Source organism: Enoplosus armatus, chromosome 5, assembly GCF_043641665.1.
Source record: "Enoplosus armatus isolate fEnoArm2 chromosome 5, fEnoArm2.hap1, whole genome shotgun sequence".
In the NCBI taxonomy this organism is placed as follows: Eukaryota; Metazoa; Chordata; class Actinopteri; order Centrarchiformes; family Enoplosidae; genus Enoplosus; species Enoplosus armatus.
In genome coordinates this window covers 22,497,415-22,519,413 of record NC_092184.1, presented here as the reverse complement: position 1 = coordinate 22,519,413, position 21,999 = coordinate 22,497,415, and the positions used below count along the sequence as shown (strand labels likewise).

General features: G+C 42.3%; 1 protein-coding gene across 4 annotated transcripts in view; it reads right to left on the bottom strand.

Annotated features, from left to right (window-relative positions):
• igsf11 (immunoglobulin superfamily member 11) overlaps nucleotides 1-21,999 on the bottom strand; it is an 89,083-nt gene that overhangs the window by 6,450 nt on the left and 60,634 nt on the right. For 3 of the 4 annotated variants that reach the window (XM_070906347.1, XM_070906346.1, XM_070906348.1), the window contains exon 1: nucleotides 6,330-6,476. In XM_070906347.1, coding sequence (XP_070762448.1) covers nucleotides 6,330-6,368 — 39 coding nt within the window. In that variant the 5' untranslated portion in view covers nucleotides 6,369-6,476. Of the gene's footprint in view, nucleotides 1-6,329; nucleotides 6,494-21,999 lie in introns of those variants that run through there. The other variant, XM_070906345.1, reaches the window with a different exon arrangement.

The window sequence follows — 21,999 nt, the reverse complement described above, 5'->3', positions numbered from 1 at the left end:
GTCCTCCACCGCTGTTTAACGGTTGTAAATTGCGCGGCTGCAATTTCCTGAGTGCAGCACGCTCGCTTTGTCCTCTTATGTGCAGATGAATAGGCAGCTCCTCAGCTGTGATGAGAGCCTGCGACTGCATCTTCTGTGTGTGTGTGTGTGTGTTTCAGTGTGTATTCATTTACTCTTGAGGAGTGTAGCAGTTGTGTGTGCAAGTGTGTGTAATTTTTCAGACACAGACTGTATCTCAGTTTAATAACTGTGTGGTCTCACTTACATTTTGTCTTTCCACTTTTTCCCTGTCAAATCCCCCCCCCCCCCCCCCTTTCTGTCGGTCTGTCTCTGCCTACCTCTCTGTTTCCCTTTCTAACAGACGGCACCGGTATGACCTGTCTCTACACTCCTGATGACCTAACAATATAATCTGCATGCTCGGTGAAAGTGATCCAATCAATCGGCCTCACAACACGCAACACACACCGTGCGTGCGTGTTGGTGTGTGTGCATGAGTGAGCAGAGGATTAAAGCAGGCCCTGAACTGTGGTGCATCTTACACCTGTCCCTGCTTTTCTTTTGTTCCTGTGGGTTTTTAGTAACAACAAGCAACAAAAGGGAATAAATCAAGGTCCGTACTGTGTGTCAAAAAACACTGTTATGGACAGATAAATGTGTACTCTGTGTGTGTATTTTCCAGCTTAACACATGTCACATATTTCCCAGGCCTTGTGTCTCTGTCCACTGTGTTGATCCATATCTATGTGTGTGTGTATAAATCACCTCATCCTCTCGCGAGACCTGGTTGGCTTTGTAGCTGTGCGCAGGGAGAAAAGAGGTCATGGCTGTCACTCAGATGGCGGACGGCACTAAGAACTCTTGCTGGACTAGCTAGACGTCCCACTGCTGGCCCAGCGGTAAACCTCTGCTACATCATTACCCTCCAAAAATCCTACACACACATACAGCACAAGCATTCACTCACACTCTAACTACATCCCGTTCTCCTGTCCTACAGCCTACCCTGTGAGTGTGAGCCACAACTGGATGCACACAGTAAACCTTTTTATATTGTCCGTCAGTGAACCAGTCTCATGACCATAACCTACTTCTGCCTGACCCTAAGGACCCTGTTGGCCCCAGACACGAGGGACACTGCCATCGCCTCAGTAAAGCCTGAATAAACCTATAAACCCCCACAGCCTTCCCCCAATTTACTGACTGTAAGCTGCCACTGTTATCTCTTTATATCCTCTGAGACATGTTCGGAACAATATGGGCCCAGATCCATTTCACTAGCACTGGTTTTGCATGATTAGCTCATGAACTACATAATGCGTACTATATATACTATGTGTACAAGTTGTGTTTTAGTTCCAGTTATCATTGCTTGGGAGCGCTTGGTCAAGTCAAGTCAGGCCAAGTTTATTTGTGTAGCCCAGCATGATGTCTCAAGGGGTTTTTCAGGTCTACATTGGCAACAGTTTCCAACCAAACTCAAACAAAAAGAAAAATCTTTTGTTTTACTTAAAGAGAAAAATGGAAGGACCCTCAGGAGAGGAGCTTCAAAGAGAAATACCATCTCCTCAGACAGCTGGGGGTGGAATAGGAGGCATAGGTGGGGAAAAGACATTTACAGAAAATGAAGAGAAAGTTTGGTAGAAATACAAAATACAACAATGGGAGTAAAAGTAGGATTATAATTGATCCATTGATACTGTGGTAAATACCAATACCAATGTAGTATGTCCATGAATAAGTCTGATATCAGCCATGTTGCTCAATGTGCAACGTCAGGGTAGGTAGTGGTTAGGGGGAGGGGTATAAGGGTGGTCCAACATCTGAGAATTGATGACAGCTGTCCAAAAACATTGCGTCCTTTTGCTATGTTGTCAGAGGATCACATCCAGAAGACAAGTATTTAACATACACGCAAAGAATGTCTGAAGATACTGTACAACACGTCCTTACGAACATTGAGTTTTTACACTATCATAACCAATCACAATTAAACAAAAGGTTACAAATTGATCACTGTGATGGCTAAACTTTCTTGAGCAACTTTCAAGTCCCTGAAAGTTCAGTTTCATAGCACGCCTTCCGTCAGTAGACTTTGATCAACTCATCTACTGTACGCTTACAGTATATTTTGGTGTCAGAAAAGTCTGAATCAATTTCAGTCAGTGGGAGATTAGCCACATTTGATCCAGGAGGTTAAGGCGTGCAATGTTACCATGGGTGTGATTGATCCGGGTGTCCTTAAGAAAGACACCACCCGTGAAAAAGACGCTGACTCTGCATGCTGATGTCCCTGGAGGTGGGCGAGCAAATAAAAAAAGAATTTCCTCTGTGCTGATCGATGAAAGGTATCACATTATTGTATATGAGAGAGTCTGAGAATTGTAGTAACCTCTCCTCAGCCCCTCCACAGGGAGGAGTTACTTTTTCTGAAATGGCTCCTTGTTCATTTCCTTTGATATGTCCAGCTAAAATTGTTTAGGCAGGGTTGAAGAAGTGTTGAAAAAGGGAACATTTGAGGGTGCGTGAATGCAGCGTCTATTTGATCTATCCTCTGGCAGATTGTTAGGCGCAGATAAGGATCTGAATCTGGTCATCTAAAATACTACGACAGATGTTCTCAATTACAGATTAACATCATTTCTGCACCACAGATTCTCTATGACCTCAATTTCACCAGAACCTCACTTCACTGAAACTGCACAACTTTTATCATTTGAGTTACAAAAATCCCTTTCCAGGAATTTATGGAAACATATTTAATTTTTTTTTTTTCAGACTGAAATTCATTTAGAAATGATACAGTGACAAAAGCAATGCAAAAAGTTTTCATCAGTCCCACAGTGATGAAACTTTCTCAACAGATTTATGTCTTCAACTAGAGCAAGTAAGGTACAATAAAGAATACGTATAAAAATTGGATTTTAAATGATTTCAGGCAACTCTGACAATATTAAACTGCCACGGCTCACCACGTTGAAGGAATGTCTCCAAAGTGTAGGGTATATATTTTTGATATATCAACTGTTTTAATGATTGCAACTACAAGTTTCAGGAATTTGTTTCACAGGTGGTGTGAGAGGAGAGTGAACCTGGAGCTTTTATTAGAGCATAAATAACACACATATCCAGCAAACAGTTTAGAGAGAGTAAACCACGGCTTGCAAACATAAAAGCACTGTCTAGTTGTGTGTGTGTGTGTGTGTGTGTGTGTTTATCAGGATTATCTCACACCTAGCCAAAATAAAAAGGTCGGGACCTCTGATCACAACAACACCGTGATGGACAGATTATATGCACAGAAAACACCCAAACACACACGAACACTCCTCTGAGCTGCATGTCTACATGTTGTAATCTGGAGCTCAGTTTGTCAGGTGATCAGAGTGAACAGACAGGACCACGACCACAGCAAGGCGGAAGTTTAGACAGAGATTCAAGGTTGAGCGTCATGTCATTTCTTTGAGCATTACAAAGTCAATGCATACATTTTATACTAATAAATACTTTGTTGTAAAACTTACAATGGTGGCAGCTTCATAAAAATGGAATTAATAATATATGCAAAGCTGTTATAAAATATAAAGTATGTCCCTTTATTGGTCCTTTATTCCTCCTACAAGTTTCTGACTTGTAAACAGTTTTTACGTCAATATCCAAGTCATAATCACGCCTGGAAAACTCTACAAATACACATATTCCCTTTCTTGCCACGAGTTAGATGAGAAGATTGACACCACTCTCATATCTGTCTTGAAGTACCTGAAAACCAAACAAGCATGGATGCCTCACGTCAGCCAAAGTTTGTATTTAAAGATTATTAAAGCCAAATTAAATGGGTAATGTGTTATATGGTCAATGCCCAGTATTAAATTACATCAGAGATCAACTGTCTAAACAGACTCTAGATGCACCAGGCTGGCACACTTTCTCCGCTCATCAACATAATATATGAAGTTTATACTGGACTAATTAAGTTATACAGCCTATAATGTGGAGTCAACCATGTAGGCTTCAGGCTGTAAACCACAGGGTAAAGTCTCAAACAGCACGGCAAGTCAAAGCATCACGGAAACATACGACCGGATTAATATGAGCTACAGCGATGTGAGAGAAGCCAGCAAATGTGTTGCCCTCAAACAGGGCTAAATAAGTTGCATCGCCTCTTGTTATCTGAACATGGTATTGAAATTTGAGCAGAGAGACAGAGATCTAAGTGGTCAAAGTACACTTGCTAAAATGCTAACGCAGGTTATGAGGGTGTGCAAGTGTACAGAGTTCTGTTCAGTAATTCTTAATGGCTTTTAGCATCAACTGTAATCATTTATGACATTCTCTTCCTCTAAAATGACTTTGTACTTGCACTGTCGCCCCACGCAGCACTTTATTTCATCACTTACTTTTTAGACAGTTCACCAAATTCACGCACACCACCTGATTGCAGAACTGTAGTTCACACAGTAGTTCAGTTTCCACTTGTGTGTGGCTGCGTGGATCGTGTGTTTCACTGTGTGTGCACATAAAAAAGAAACTTGTGCATCACTTTGCTTGTACCCACAGTTCCACAGTAAACATCTATATGGGCCTTACCACGTACATTTCATGTGTGATGCAACACAGTGTGAAGGCATGGCGTGAAAACACAATGAATATTATGCAGCCCTCTACATGTATCAGCTCCCATCATCGCTCACCTGGTATCTAAAAGTCACATGCATCCATCCATGAGTAAGTGCCTATACGTGTTTGTGCTCGCTGTTGTTTCTAGTTTCTTTGAAGGTACGTGTGTGTGAAGACAACAGTAAAAGCCACATGTGTGCATATGGGAGCATTACTCTGTGATGTGTGTGCATTTGTGGATGTCTGGAAACATGCATGTCAGTTTTCAGACTTTTACTGTGCACTCTGCATGCATGTATGTGTGAAGCCAGTAAATATATATAAGCCCTGCATGTATGCATGTGGATCTGCACTGCATTTCGACCAGCAGTCTGTCTAATGCCAGTTTGTGTGTGTGCCAGTGTGTGTGTGTGTGTGTGTTTGTGTGTATGTGTGTGTGGTGAGAACAGCTGCGATATAGAGCCTGTCGTGGGCGTGAGGTAATTAGTGCAGAAGATGATTGTATTATTTGGACGGCCGACCAGCGCCGAGGTTCAAAGTGAAGGGAGGCAGGTGAGCTTGTACGGCCTGCAGCTGCATGTTAAACAACTCAAATGGAATCACAGAAGTCCCGCAAGGGGTGAGGAAGAGAGAGAGACAGAGACAGAGACAGAGAGAGACAGAGAGAGAGAGGGAGGAAGGGAAGGTGAGAAAAAAACGGAAAAGAAAATGAGAGACGCAAGCCAGGAAGGGACGATGATGAGAAGCCAGTGAGACAAAATGAACGCCAATAAGGCAACTAAAGAAAAGAACTGAAGTCTAAATCATGCATGTTTTTTTTTTGTCAACAAATTCACAACAGCAAAATGAGCTTCAGGATGCTCTTTGTGGTACAGTAGATGCATTGATTTAAATGTAGTTTAAAAGTGCCACATGACATTGTCATCTTGCAGACTACAGTGCAACTTAGAAAGTGATAGAGTTATAGACTATGGACACACCTTAAGCTTACTACTGCGTCTATGTCACATCTAATATCTACATAGCTAATATCCTTAAGGTGCGTTCAGATGCACCGGAAAGAGAAATTTTGTGTCTTTGCGTAGCACTTTTGCAGTCAGTATTTTTGCACACTGCATATTTGGCGTACATGTGCAAATATATATGGTACGTTGGCATATGTCTTCTTTAATGATCATCACCATCCTTGTCTTAATTTGGGCCACTTATCTCAATCTGTGTCTATTCCCCTCTCTATGGATTGTTCCATTGACTTTCTATGCATTTGTGCAACCTCTGAAATTCTCTTTGCGCTGTATCTGAGCACACCTTCGTACAGACTACGTCTTGTGTACCTGCTTTGACTGTAAAGTTGGTGTTGGGAAGCAGACATCCACATGATGCGTATACAGTAATGTTGCATTAGAACATAAGTTAGATGCATCTCAGTAGTACAGTACACATCTCAGCAAGTACCTTAACAGTGGCTGTTTAGCGTCTCTCGCTGGGTAACAACTACATACAACACAAATGTTCCAGCAGTATTCTCATCATGGTTAACAAAAATCAAATTGGGTTGCAGAACTCTGTCTGCTGGGTCCAAATATCAAGAATATGTTTAGCACCAGTCCTTTAATTCAGCACTGACTATGAATGCTTCCTTGCTGAAGAAGCTAAATGAATGCTCTGTCACTATGATTGCGTGGGTGCGTAAGTGATGTACACTGTACCTGTTCTGGCTGGTTGGCATTGGACAGTGGTATCACCATCCAGATGATGTTGAGGTTGTTGAGGGCAGCGCTGGTGGTGAAGGAGCAGGGCAGGACGGCCGCTTGGCCCCGGGCCACTTGGATACTGCTCTGGGACACCGTCACATCCAGGGCCCGCACACACACTGCAGGAGGAAGGAGGCAGTGATCAGTGTCTACATAAGTACATACAGTACAAAGGTTAAACAAGAGAGCAGAGAAAGCAGAGCAGTCATGTAGACAAAGCAATTACAACTCCCAACAAATGCATCTTGTACCTTCTCTCTTATAAATCTTTGCATTTGTAAGAGAAGCTGGATTTTCAAGTTCAAAGTCTTTCTGCAGGCTATTTGACTTAAAGATCACCTACATCAGTGATATTGAAAAACTTGCCGTTACTGAGTCATAGATAGAGACAGAGGGACAGACATATAGACAAAGGGAGGAGAGGTCTATAAACACAAGTCATAATGAGCAAAACATCTGCCATGTGCACGTAAATGTACAATATTTTAAAAAGCAAATAGTCATCCTCCACTGCCTTTTCATCTTTACAGTGAAACAAACATGATTTCTGAACCAAGCTCCTGTTTGGAAATGCTCTCAGCAGCTAAACAAACATCTAGACCACACTGTGAAGGATCACATGAAATATGTAGCAGTTAAATGGGGAAACACGATAGGCTGTCTCTTGAGTTATTCATTTCGTAAAACAACTTGCTTCTTGCTGCTTTCATGGGAACACGGCCTGTATCAATACATGCTAAATGAACATGACATGTGGGAATAGTAATGGTTATTTTGGATACTATTTGCTGATTCCTGTGCACATGCAGCAGCATGCTAAACAATCATGATAGCTTGTTGCCTTGTGCAACAAAGGTGTATCTTCTCAAAGTAAAGAACCGAGGAGCAGCTTTCCTCATCCGGGCTCAGCTGCCAGCCATAACAGACCCACAGAGACAAATATGTACATGCAGCATCCTATTTCTAGACCAGCTAAAGACATTACAGCCTAAATTAAGTTAGATCTCCCCCGCAAGCATGTATCCATGTACAAAAACCCCAATCGGAAGTAATCTTATCTAAACACGGTGAGGAGGATGATGGCACTGATATGATTACAGATAATTGATCATGTCCTGTGAATTGCCCTTGTTAGTGATAATGTAAGATGATGATCTTGACATAAGCCAATAGTAGAAACCACCAGCATGTAATTTATGTGGTATGTAGGAGTCAAGCAAGATGCCAAGTGCAAGCGATGACCACCTCGCACAGCAAAATATAAATCTCACAAAATATAAGGCATTTTCCATCTGCTAAGAATTTCAGGCTTTAAGTGTAATATCTGCAGAATTTGGTTTTTGAAAATCACCGTCATATTCTAGCTGACAGACTGCCTGTTGCACCGTCTCTGTCTGTCCGAAACATGCTGACTTCCCACGTTTTCCCTCTGCTGGCAGACAACACACGCCCTGCAGGCTCACTGCTGGCACAGGGGCGATAGGAGCGCTCGAAATGCTCCGCTCAGTTATGGTTTATAAGAGGTATATTCATGAAAAGACTTCCCAAAAATTATGCAAACAAGTTCACTTAAATACATTATATTCAAGTGGAATGTCAATATGTATAATTTACAGTAGCATGATTCCTCACTGTGACTCTTAATAATAAGGCTGTACATTAAGCAGCATAATAATCTGCTCAGGGTGTACGTCACAATGCAGCTAATGAGCTCCCATTATCCCCTCATGACATCTTCAATCTCAGGCCGTCATTATAAATATAATAAATAACAAACTCTTAGGTCACTACTGTAATCTGATCTTCTTCTATCCTCTGTGTACGCAATGTTCACTTCATGCGCAGAATCAATCTGTGTTCTTATTGGAGGATTAACGGCAAAGAGGAGGGAGTTCATACGAAAGGTTGCGACCTTAACGCAATGTGCGATTGTATTGGTGTACGTGTTTATTCTCATGGACACATCGATTTCAAATGTGCCAGAATTAGGGAGGAAAGACAGAGAAAGAAAGAAAGAAAGAAAGAAAGAAAGAAAGAAAGAAAGAAAGAAAGAAAGAAAGAAAAAAGGTCCTAGAGGAATGAAGATAGCAGCATCTTATCGTCCCTAAGCCTCCTCCAAGGCAGCAGTCTCTCAAGCCCACAACAGCTGGAGGGCTCATTTCAAAACACTGGATTAGGGAACCTCTGCGCACAGAGCCTGTAAGCTCCCACGACCAAAGAAGAAACACACACACACAATTACACACCCTCTAAATCACAAGCAAGCACACACACACACCTGCTAAAAGACATATGCACACATACTGTACATACAGCGTGCACATATGCATACGCATGCCACACACATACCATACCACCCACTACCACGCGCACATATTCAAACTCATCAGTGTATGTTGTCGGTGACATGTACAGTGGCCCTTTAGGGACACATCTAAGAGACAGGGATGGGACCGGCTCAACAGCTCACCAACTAAACTGCGGCATTGCTAGGCATTGCCTCATTATTGCACACACTTCTGCTTTACGCCAGCTCTTCAGCTCCACTCCTGGAGCATGTCCGGTAGACAACCGCTCTTCCAGAATGAGAACTGTAAAGGGTGCCGCCCAGATAAAACATTAATTCACTGCAGTATGATGTGTATAGCATAATTGTGATACTACAAAGAATAGAGCCGTACTATCTAAATTATTGTAGTCACAAGCAAACTACACTGATTTTAGGAAATACTCGACAGGCCAGGTTTTGATACAGTTGCTGTTACTTTATGCTTTTTTCCCTGTTTTCTTCTTTTCTGGCACTTTCTTTGCTAACTTCGCCCAGGGCTGAGTGCAGCACAGAGTTCTGCAGTCTTCCTCATGTCTCCAGGCTGATGTGCATACAGTACAGGTACATGTGATGTAAATGAGCTGTCCGTCTCATTGGGTTTACCATCCAAGCCGTTCCATTTTCCTGTCTACAAACATCTTGAGCCCTCCTGCTCTTGTTCTTCCATCCCTGAGCTGCCCCAAGGCACAGCTCAGCAGGTCCAAGACCAGCCTGACTGACAGAAAATAGCAAAAACTAGCCATGCTAGTTTTCCCTGATGCTGACCATCCGCTGCCCACTGTTATGTAGATGAGTGCTGCATTGTCTCAATCAAAGACTGAAAGACTGCTGTTGGCTGATATCCTGTTTTGACACTTGGGATATTTTGGGCAAATCATTTTGATTCAGTTTAGTCAACTGCCCACTGACTGGAATGACAAATGATTTAAATTAACAAAAATATGTCGACTGCAACAGCTCTTTAAATATAGACTACAAAAATTAGCACTTCACTGTTGACTCAGTTTTAAAATTTAGACATTTGGCAAGTTATCAGTTTATCTGTGAGCTGCAAGCATTCACACACAGGAGCTTCATGGTGTTTTTGGAAACACTGTCAAGATGAGATTGCCTGTGATTGGATAATAGACCATAAAGACAGTCAAGAAAGGCATGCATTTGCTAATCTGCACAGGTAAATGGAAGCCTTTGTGCAAGCTTTCCTCCTATAAATAGCAATGTATCATCTCCTTTTGCATTTTTCACTGTGCATGTTTTTGCCAATAATACATTTGTGTGCAAATTTAAAGTATCATATTTGGCATTAATGTCATGAGATAAAAAATGAGCACCAACTGAAATAAATGGACCTTGTAAATCCTAAAATAATCAATGATTTTACACGTAAGAAAAAAATTAATTAAGTGACATTTTGACATACTTATTTTCATAGTTTTTAGCATTATTCTTTTAGCTTATGTCATTTTCATTAAAAGGACAGTTGACTATTAGTCACAAACAAGAGATGTGCTACTCAGCATGTTTATCTTAGTGTAAAAAGGCCAAAGTAAGTAAAAAGAAGGGAAGGAACAAAGGACAAAGTGTATAGAAGAAAGAGACAAGTGGTGTGACAGGTGGGCAGAAAGTTTGTGTGTTAAAGGACAAAGACGAGTAAGAGAAAAGCGAGTAAAGAGAAGGGTGCACCATGAGAAGGGAGCCACGGAAGTCAGACAGGGAGGCACAGAGAGGAAGAATAAATCAGAAGAAAGAGAGAAAAGGGGAGGATAGAAGGAGGAGGATGGATGCTGCTGTTTCCAGAGAGGCCTAATTGATAAAGTCACCCCAGGCAGCGCTAGCAGTGCTTGTGGAGTGAAGGGGGGAACCAACAGCGTGGCTCCGTTAAAACAGCTCTCTCTCCTCATTCGGGAGCCAAGTGTCAAAACTGCTGTTGATTAATGCATGAGAGAACCATACACCTCAGAGAGCATGGAAATCTGTGTGTGTGTGTGTGTGTGTGTGTGTGTGTGTGTGTGTGTGTGCGTGTGCGTGTGCGAGCGCTTACTCAGTCAAGCTAAGGTGCAGCCATGATGGGATGGAGAACAAATGCAGTTCCACAACACTTCCACTCTCTCACACTCACTCAAACACTCACTCTCTCTCTCTCTCTCTCTCACTCACACACAAACACACACACACACACACACACACACACACACACACACAGACAATCCCTGCTTGGCAAGCCATTTGCATCCTGTGTTTTTATTCATGTGGCTCTTTTATTCATAGGCTTTACTTTTATTTCAGTTTCAAACAGATGCCCCTGATGCTGTGATGTGATGAGCCTCTGGCACAGCTTCACTGGATGGGATGGGACACACAGAGAGACACTGAGACACACCTACACATGCTGTACATACACCTGTTAAAGTGAGATGATTGATGGTGCTGTTAAAAGCCTGACTACAGAAAGGCAACAGAACACACATCAATACATATGTAAAGGTGAAATACATCTTCTTTTTCTGACACGAAACCAAGTTTCTTCCTCTTTGCATGCAACAGTGAATGTCTGAATTCTTCAAATCTAGACCCATTTACCTCATCTGTGTTTTGAGGTTTAAACCTCATTTCCCGTGACATACTGTACCAATAATATTCAGATTCTTAAACCAGAAAGCAACATCACAAACATCACAGTCGGCCGGTTTCATTCGTGATAGCCACCTTTTTTCAGCTGCGTTTTCTCTGAGCGTGAGACCTCTTAAGAAGTGAGAGGAGAAGAGTAGGAGGGAGCGATGAGAGATCGAGCATAAAATCATGTATCTCCTGCTTCAGGCGTAACAGTTGGCAGCTCTGATCACATTTCATGTTTAATCTGCATCCTTTTAGACTTTCTCTTCGGACACATACGCCAATTGCTTTTAGTGCTTTAACCTCCACGCTAGAGGTGAATCTACTGCAAGGACAAAAAAAAAAAAGCATGAAATTAAACACAAGCATGAACACATCCACACATGGATTCATGTGCACCGACACCTGTGCCCACACACAAACGGAGCTCTGTGTCCCATTCCCCTTCAGTACACCCAGGGGCTTCGTGATGAGCTGTGTTTGTGTATGGCGGACCCTGTGATGCTGACGCTGCCCGTGAGGCACCAGGGCGAACCAACAAGCGAGCAAAGACATCCATGGGAAACTCAGGTGGTATAGTTGTGTACCCAGCTGCTTGATGGCAACTCATCGAGCATCGCGCTCAAAGCACTGCTGAGGTAAAGATAAAGTCACAAACCAACTGACTTTTCATCCTGAAAGGGTATTTAATTACCGTATACTGTCAAAGGTAAGACATTCTTCTTTTCTGAGGGTTACTTACTTTCTGATTTTATATTATTAAAGGTTTTTAATGGAATAGACATTTCAGGAAATGCACTTTTTTTGTTTTGTTTTCTTGCAGAGAGTTATTTGAGAAGAATGATGTCAAAAAAAAAGGGGGAAGCGCAATTCACCAACATGTCGCATCTTGTTTGTTTAATCCGTACAAAATAACTAGTGTAAAAACAACTGGTAGTTTTACGTGGGTGTATGTGCTGGACTATTACTTGGCAGTGACTTCCTGAACTCCAACAGGAAGTCAGTTTGCCCATGCAAAGGCCACAACTTTAAGAGGTGTTGGTAGGTGGACTTTGTTAGCTTTGGAGCTAAGCTAACCAGCGGCTGGCTGTAGCTTTGTATTTAATGTTCAGACGTGGGCCATCAATCTTCTCAACTAATTCTCAGCAAGAAAAAGAAACCTGTTTTCCAAAATGTCAATCTGTCCGTCAGCATCTGATGCAAGCTATGCTGTCCATCTACCTGCCAAGCTCTTGGTGCTACACATAACATATAAACTCATATAATCTTTTTAATAACCACTCAGGCTACTCCTGATTGGAATAAACCTAATACTCACTTTAGGCTGAAAGAGGACGTTACACATCAGAGTAAACAAACCAAACCTTCAGGACAGGCCTGTTTATAACCGTAGTCCACAGGGAGCATATTATAAAAGGTCCTCATTCATATTTCACAAAGAAGCGAATGTTGGTCCGGTCTACTGTGTACACAGTGCACAAATGTTGCTTACTAAAGAACTGCATTAAATAAAGCTGAAGAAATCTCTTCAGCTTCTGCCTGCATGCACTGTCCTAGTTCAGAGGTGTATATCTTACTATAATTGCACGATCAAAACTACAACAAATGGAAATTTATGGCATGCATGCAGGTTAAACTCTGCTTGTAAAACTCCATTGTTCTCTATTATTTGTAAAAAATTCACACTCATTGGGTGAGGGATTTTGGTGGGTCAAAGGGAACTTGATGATGATGATGACGATGATGTCAGCTTAACGTCTGCCAGAGGTTTTCCTCACATGACTCGGCCCATTTAATCCCTCCTTTCCTTTCCTTTCCTTTCCTTTCATTTCCTTTTCTTTCCCCTCCTCTCTTCTCCTCCCTTCTCCTCCATTTTTCCCTCCTCAGTCCGTCCGGCAAACCCTTACCCAATGAAAGAGCCTTAAAAATCTCTTGCTCATCCTCCCCCTCATCCCCTGCCCCGCCCCTCCTAGTTGACCTATTAGCCACATCAGCCAACTCCCTAACAGGGCCTACTGACTAGCCTACATAGCTTAATACTCTCCTCTAAACTGTACTGATTCTGACTAGCCCAGCTTACTGTGCTCCTAATGCACTACCGCTATAAACACAAGGCCTCATAGCCCACATATGAGCTATAGCATGTAGCACTGGACACATTATTTGCTTACATCTTACAGCCCCAGTCTCACAATCATTAATGGAGAGTCTGTCACATTTGTATTTGAAGGGGCTAGAGTTCTCTCATTTTAGCTAAACCATATCTATTAATTAATTCATAATACACTGCAAACATATTACATTTAGATAGATTCTGTAAAAGCAACACAGATGTGATTCATGCTGTTTTAAATAATATTGGTGGTGTTTTGAGTTGTGATGATAACTCACCAGAAGGTTATTCCACTCCTTATTTACACTTAGATTAGTCTGGTCTTATGTTGCACTCATCACAGCGGTAGTTGAACGTCACCACTCACTCATCATGAGACGGCCTGTTTGCAGCTGACTACTGTAGGTTGATGTGTGTTTCTCTGGAATGAGCACACATGATCACTCTACCGCCCTATACTCAAAGTTGCACAATAAGTTGTTTTTTTTAAATAAGCAAGATTAAAAAAAGGGATGCATACAAGAAAATAACTATAATTGGCAGTTAAAGGGTGTGACATACTATATATGAATTACTCCTCCCGTAGAGTGGTGAATACTATTTTTAACTTTAAAACTATCTAAAGACAAATGACTTATGCAAATAAAATGGGGAAAGTTATTGTGAACAAGCTGACGGGTGATCAACCAACCTAGTGTGTTCCACTGTGTGCACTGAGTGAGCAGAAGGTTAAAGTAGGCCACTGCCCTCGTGCACAGATAAGCCTGGGCACTGGAAGACTACTGCTAAAGCAGCAAACAGATGGCTCTGCACATGCAGCCCTGGACACAGCTACACACACACACACACACACACACACAATGTCCAAAAAACATCAAGTACCAACTCCAGTGGAGTACACTAATCACAAATATACAGCTCTAATCAAAATCGTCACTCCCATGCTTGCTCATACAGCATACAGCAACAAAACATGCTGCTTTGCAAATTGCCAGCACATGTTGCTCAGTATGTTGTTCCAAATGACAGCTGAGGAACCAGACCTGGATTTCCCCAAAGAAACAGACTCTGTTCCTGTCAGCCACCAGCCACCTCGCAGCCTTCATACCGTCTCTGTGTGTAGTGACTCCATTCCCTGTCAGACTTGCATGTTTGGCAAACCTGTCACAGTGTCTGCATGTAAATCTAACATCCTGGCAAGCATACTGATCTGCCAGTAAGATGACATGATTGGCAAAGGGCTCTGTTTTGCTATTTGGCAGCCGCCATCCTCAAGTCCCTTTTAAGTGGGTGACAACGGCCTGGTTCTGCCAAAGATGTCCAAATGAAGCAGCACAGCGTGTCTCCATGTCTGTTATGTAGGTATAGCTAGTATAGAGGTAAGAGTTAGCAAGATAACAGCACTCCAAAGTACCTGTAATTCGTACTTAAATATTTTTATTTATTGCATGAATTGCATTAGGTTTTTTTACCCTTAAACAATTCAAACCATGTGTGTTGTTTTGGAAAGGTACATTTCCCCAAAAACTATTACAAAAGTATCATCTCAAAGTTTTCTGTATTAAACCCCCTCAGTGAAACCACTGGGCCCTGAAACTGCTGTGTTGTGGAAAAGCAGCGCCGTGTCCCTCTCTGTACTACATGTCGGCAGGTAAAGCCAGACTCCTGGCACTCTATTCACTGTCTGCACGGCACAGGTTAACATAAATACAATCTAAGCTTCTCAGTCAGCCAGCCAGAGCCTCACAGCGCCAGCCAGCAGCTAATACCAGAGGACTATTCCTGGAACCAGCATTTAGCCTAAGGTAACCTTGTCTGATGCCCCTTAGTTAGTAATTGGCTTGTAGGCAGATATTTCTCTCTCTATTAATTGTCTTACTCTTTGTTCTTTTCTTTGTTTCTTTTCTCACTTATTCTCCCAGGTTTGATCTCCCCCCTTAGTATATATTGCGCTTTCTTCCTCTCCTTCACTACAGCAGCTCAAATGAAGACAGTGATTTTAAGCCCGCCAACACCGGCGAGGCCACCTGGGAGCAGCAGCGCTTCTGCGAGGTGATTTGGTCAGTACAGTTCTCCGGCAATAAGGGCCCGTAATGATTTATCTTCTGTCTGAGTCCCTGTGAGGCTCACCTTCAGGATGAACCCTCGCTCAACTCAGTGCCACCGATGTGTATTATCAGAGGGAAGCAGAGAGCAAGAGTGGAACGTACAGCTGAGGCTGGGGGGGGCAAAGTCCGGTGTCACATCTGATTCAGATATTCTAAAACAGTTTGATTTAAGAATCTTTAGCTTAAGATATGATTATTTCTTAATAACTACAAAGTCAAAAGAAAGACAGACTACTAGAGTCTTAAAGTTATACCTTAACTCCACTGTTTGTTTAGTTTTTTACCTTTCTTTAGGTAAGTTTTGCTGAGAGTGACACTGAACACCCTGCTCCACACTCACATGGTGTTGTTGTCTCATACTGTGACTGAACTGATTGCTTCCTGGGACTGTGGACCTGAGTATACAGTACCTGCATTTTAGATCAAATACATACAGTAAGGGTGTTTCATTTGTCAGGCAACTATATAATACAGAACAGCGCAATGTAAGACTTGTAGTGGGTAGTGTGTCTTGGCAAATAGAGGTGGAGATGAATGAATGTGAAGTCAGGGTAAGTGATGGGGTGACAGGAACCTGTTTAACCCAAGACCAGGAGAGTGGAGAGAGGAAATACACACAAACACATACAAAAAATGAGGAAAGTGTGAGAAGATGATGCACCAATACACCTCTTTAACTGCAAATTCTCAACACGCAGTTAGCTGTTATAAACTATTACTTAGAGATACTACTCAGATCAGGACATTAGTGTCATGTTTATTTATTAAACTAGTAGCTTTCTACAAAAATAGGCTACATTTTTTTCATGTTGTTTTTTTAGGAGGATCAGATTAGTAGAATTGAGAAAATTCTCTGGTACCAATGTTGTATTTTAGCCTGTTAGCATGCCATCTGTCAGCAGAAACCAGGTATTAATGCATCTCTAAAGCCATAGTGCTAGCAGAGGCAGGGTGTCCTGACCAGTCCTGAATTAGAGTGTATTTTCTGAGGACAGCAGGATGTCAGTCAGTCAGACAGGAATGGAGTCAGTCAGAGGACTGTAGGGAACAGAAGGACCAGACCAAGGCCATTTCCCCACAGGAGTTGCCGCTACGTCTTACTTCGACATCTCTTGCATGGAAATGCAAAATGGTGTCCTTCGTGACCTGTCTTTCTCTCTTTCATCTCTTCTTCTTCCTTCATGTTATCGGACCTTCCTCCATTCCTCATGATTAGTAAAAACAACTAACCGAGGCATAAATTATATTTGTACACACTTAGACACTCTATATGTAAGATCGGTCTTGTCACACTTGTGCTATATTTGAAAGAGAACCCATTGACTGCACTTCACCAGCTGTCTCACACACACACACACACACACACACACACACACACACACACTGACAGTCAAAAACACACACTTGCCCCAAACTTTTTTGCCCCAGTGTCAAAAAGGTTTGTGATCTCCCTGCGGACAGCTGCTCTCAGCTGCCTCCGCCATGACATACGACCAGCCAAGTGATGCGTGTTGTTATTTGGAGAAGGAATAACAACAACTATCGATTCCTTCCAAAGCCATTTTAATCTGATTCACAAATCGCTGTTTTCTCTCTGCTGCCTCATTTAGTGACACCATTTACAGATCAGCACCGTCATCTTTTGATTCATTTGATCCTGGAAAAAAAGAGCGATGGGCTGAAACGGATTCTTTTCAAATAGACATTTCCCATTTCCAGTTTTGTGTAAACATGCACTCTCTGTGAAAAGTGCACTCATGCATGGATGGCATTTTGCAAATACACACATACGGGAAGTGATATGAGAGAAAACCATATTATGCTATTTCATTACATGACTGGCAAAACATAAGCATTTCTAATAATAGCAAAGCTCAGCCTCTTCCTATTAAATTTATTGCATCACAAAATGAGTTTACATGTAACTCAGTTGATACCTTTTGTTACAGGAAATAGAAAAAAAATAATCTCTGAGTCGTCTGAGTATGACGTTATGTCAGAGCTGATGAAATGATCTCATCTATGGACATTTGTCATCATCGTTATTGTATATAACCAGCTCTGATCTACTTCTACTAATCTGACGTAAATAATAAACTGAGGCACATTTGAAATACTCATTTGCGTGAAACTCAAAAAAAGTGCTTCTGTGTGGGGGATTTTCGTCTGTTTCGCTTGAACCCTTTGATGTGTGCTTGTGCCTAGGTGTTGACCAGCATGGTGATGCTTTCTAACTTATTCTGCTTTTGGATGTTTGATGTAGGTCAAACGCTGGCTCAGCAAACACTTGGAACCAGCCGATATTCTCATTCTGCACACTGGTCAAATTTACATCCCATTTCATTCAGAGGAAACTTTACTGTACTGTAACACACACGCACACACACACACACACACTCACAAAGACGCACACACCTCCACCGTTCTACTATTCAGCAAAAAACAGCTCTAATAAAATCAACACAAACACGCTGAGTCGGCGCTCTTAAGGCAACGAGGGCTCTTTCCCAGACAGCAAAAGAACCAGGAAGTCAAAAGCACCAAACTCTGATCACTGAGTTTTGTCAGAGGCAACTCTTTGACCAGCTTTCAGCACACTCACACATCAAAAGTCATGATACTTAACTTTTCTGACAAACTGTGATATCCTGTTGGCCTACAAGCATCACAAAAGGAATATTTATTTCAGTGCTGTGCTCGGATTGCATCACATTATACAAGCGTCTCTACTTTTAAATACTCAAAATTACTTCTAATTAGGTTACCAAATTGATGTGTATTATAACAGGAATCACAGCTTTAAGCCAGAAACACAGCACTACTACATATGGACTATAAAATGCTGAATAACATTTTGAGGGAGGCACTCACTGATTTAAAGCCCCATTGAGAACTCGGAGGTTTACGCTCACTGTAGGTTTAGTCGCTCCTGCAGCCAGCGTGGCTGCACTTTGGGAGTTAGATAATGCTGTTGTCAGTCAGTGACCTCTTCCTCGGTAACAGGCGCTTTGTAAGCCTGTGTGTGTGTGTGTGTGTGTGTGTGTGTGTGTGTATGCATGTGCTTGATGGAGCAGAGCCCCAATGCCGAGCACATCTGCTCCGGACGCCCCTGGCACTGCCATATGGCTGGCAAACACGCCTCCTACTCCTACTCCTCCACAAAGAGAGAGTTTGCAATGAAAAGAGGGAAATTAGTGAAAACGAGTGTGTGTGCATGACAGAGAGAAAAGCGTGTGAGAGCTAGCACAAGGCAAGAAAGGCAGAAGAGTAACAGCTGATGAGTGAGGAGCCGCACGTGCTGCCCATTAGGCTGGGCGGACAGATCCACCCCACCTCCAAACACACTAATGTTTCAGACACCCCAACATGACCGCATTCTTCTGTCAGTCAAATACTGATTACAGAGCTGCCTCCATCTTAGCCACTCTTAGCCAGACTCTTAAAAGTCTTTACCTGATTGGAATAAATGAGAGGACAAGTGAAATGGTGTTACAGCTTTATTTTGAGATGTTTAGTGTGGTGAGTTTCATTTAATCTTCGGATTTAAGCTGGGTAAGATGCATGCACAATGGGCAGAGAATATAGAAAGAGCCAGCGGGCAAACCGCAGACTAAAATAAATAAGTTACCCCAAAGTTTTACTCCTAATAGAGCTGAAGGACCAGGGACACAGTGTGGACCGTAGGATTGTAAAGATTCTTTTCATAGTGATGCTCCACCCAAGCTGTCACTTCTTGTGACTACGACAGTAAGACACCTGTAGACCTGAAAGGCAGGCTTTCTTTCTTGTAGTTGGATTCTTTGTGGACAACAGGGCCTTTGATAATTGTGGATTCATAGTGGTTATATTGGTTTCCAAAGGTGAACAGTTTTCATTAAGGAAAAAAAGTGAAGGAAAACATTGGTGACTATGTGTATCCAAAGAGACACGGCCCAATTAGAGATACGGAGCAAACATAGGTGGGTATCCACTTATCCACACAAATCCATGTCTGTTCAATTCATATTCTGTGCTAAATATTAATCATTAAGGCAGTGTACTGTAAGCTTCACTGGAAACTACCATCCCCTATCTCCTCAGAAGAGCATGTGAATCGTGCATATCGCACCATATCACAAGTTCAGTTCAAGCTATTCATTTTTAACATTTCAAAGGCCGGGGCATGTACTGAAATTTGGACCTCGCTTATATCTGACATGGGAATCTTTTAAAGCGTGATGTGCAGTATCAGAGGCGCCAGGCGTTTCTTTACACTCCTCCTCTTCCTCCCCATCTCCTCATATCTCCTCCAGCTCCCTTCTTTTTTTTTCTCATCTTTCTCTTCTTCGCTCCCTCCTCTTCTCTCTTCTCCTCTGCTGCCTGGGGCTTTTCATGAAGGCTGCGTTAATATGAGGAAATCAATACCTTCAGTACGTCGGCTGTCGAGGGGCAGGTCGGAGACTCGGTGGTGGGGATGATGGTGTGTGCTTGTGTGTGGGAGGGAGGGGGGATATGTTGCTCGATAAACGCGAGCCCATTGATCTTTTCTGCACGTCTTTGTGTGCGCGAGGGTCCACTGAGGCTCCTCAGGGCCTGACTGACAGGCAGCGAGCTGGTTCTGGGCCTCAGAGGCGGACTGAGTATGTGTGTGGCCATGTTTGTGTATGACTGTGGTCATGTGTGTCTTTTATACAAACTATATGAGAGCGTTGTTATATTACCAGTGGTGGGTTTTCAGATCCTTTAGTTAAGTAAGAGTACCAACATAATGAAACTGAAAGTGCAGAAGTATTATCAGCAAAATTCTTTCAAAATGTGAAAGAAGTCTTGAAAGTAAAAGTACTAATTTTGCAGCACAATGGCTCCTGTCTGTGTCTCATATATTATTATTTTTTTTATTACTAGTGCTGTTGCACTAACACCTAAGCAGTTTTTTAATGTTGTGACTTAGTCAAGAGCTGGATGATGATTTTAACTAGCTTTTATACTTTACAAGGATTACCAACAGAGCAAAGCGAGCAACTGCCCCCAAACCCTTAGAGGCCCCAAAGGCCACAGGTCAACTGTGTGGCAATTACTTTGTCATTTGATAAATTGCACATTTGTTTGGAAATATTCACCGAAGCACAATCTGAGCCCCGACTGTTGTGCGGTTTGATCTGCTGCGATGCATCATATCAGATAATCATATGTTTGTATGTAACATTTTAATTTGAAATATAATTAGTACCAACTCTTGTCAGATAAATGTAGGGGAGTAAACAAGTGCAATATTTTCCACAGTAACGTGGTGGAATAGAGGTGAAGGTAAAGGGACTGTATTTATATAACGCTTTTATCCAAAGCACTTTACAATTTGCCTCTCATTCATCAACACACACACCAGCATGAACATTGGTACAGCACATGCACAGGAGGAGATGGGGATCAAACTGCTAGCCCCGCAATTTATGAAAAAACTCTAATTACACTAAAGTACTGTGCCTGAGTAAATGTACATAGTTACATTCCACCACTGTATATTACTGCTGCAAGGTTAAAAGGCATAGGGATCTTCTGGCTCCCAGTTAGAGCTGGATCTGAGACACTACTATAGTAGTTGCATTCTGTGTGCTTCCTACAAATACAACACAGATAGGTTTGCTAAAGTCCAGCCCTTGGAGGCTTACAGTAATGTACATTCAGGGATTCTAGATATGGGAGCTATTGTACATTATTCTTCTATGATCCATCTTGCACTCTCTGTAGCTCCGTCACTCTCTGTCTCTCGCGCTGTATCCCGTCTGTGAAGGAAAATCCATATGAGCTGGAAAGCAAGACCGCGGTATTATTAATGGAGCTTAACATCCATCTAAGGGGGCTTAAAATGTTGAAGGCCCGATGTGTTAGCCTAATGTTTCACTCAAAGCAGAGAGAAATGGTGTTGTCGCAGGAATAGCAAACTGGCAGCTGGCTCAATATTTCTGAATGTGTGGTTGAAAGTGACGCAGTAGGTGGAGCGTGGCGCCCAACTAAAACAAGACTCTCACGAGGAGTGCCAGGTTAGCTACAGTTTTTGTACGTGGGAACCTGCTATGATTCATTCATTGAGACATCAGATTTGGGTGCAAGTTCAGCAGAGTCACGGAGAGTTAATAACACACACTGCTGTCCTCTTTCTTTGAGATTCTTTGTTTCAGTCTATTCTCATGTCTTCCTACAAGCGCACACACACACACACACACATATGTACACATACAAAGAACACGCCCCTCAATAATCAGATGAGCTATTCACTGCTCGGGGCTACACACAGAATGAACGCATTCATCATGTAATTACTGTGGAGGCAGTCACACACTTCATCAGTCTATTCCTGTCTCAAAGAGCCCCGGAGAGAACAGTGAACGCATACGATTTCCAAAAGATATTATGAGATTCTTATACCTCCATCTAAGGAAAGTCAAAAGAGAGGAGCCGGATTTACAAAGCATCAAAGTGACA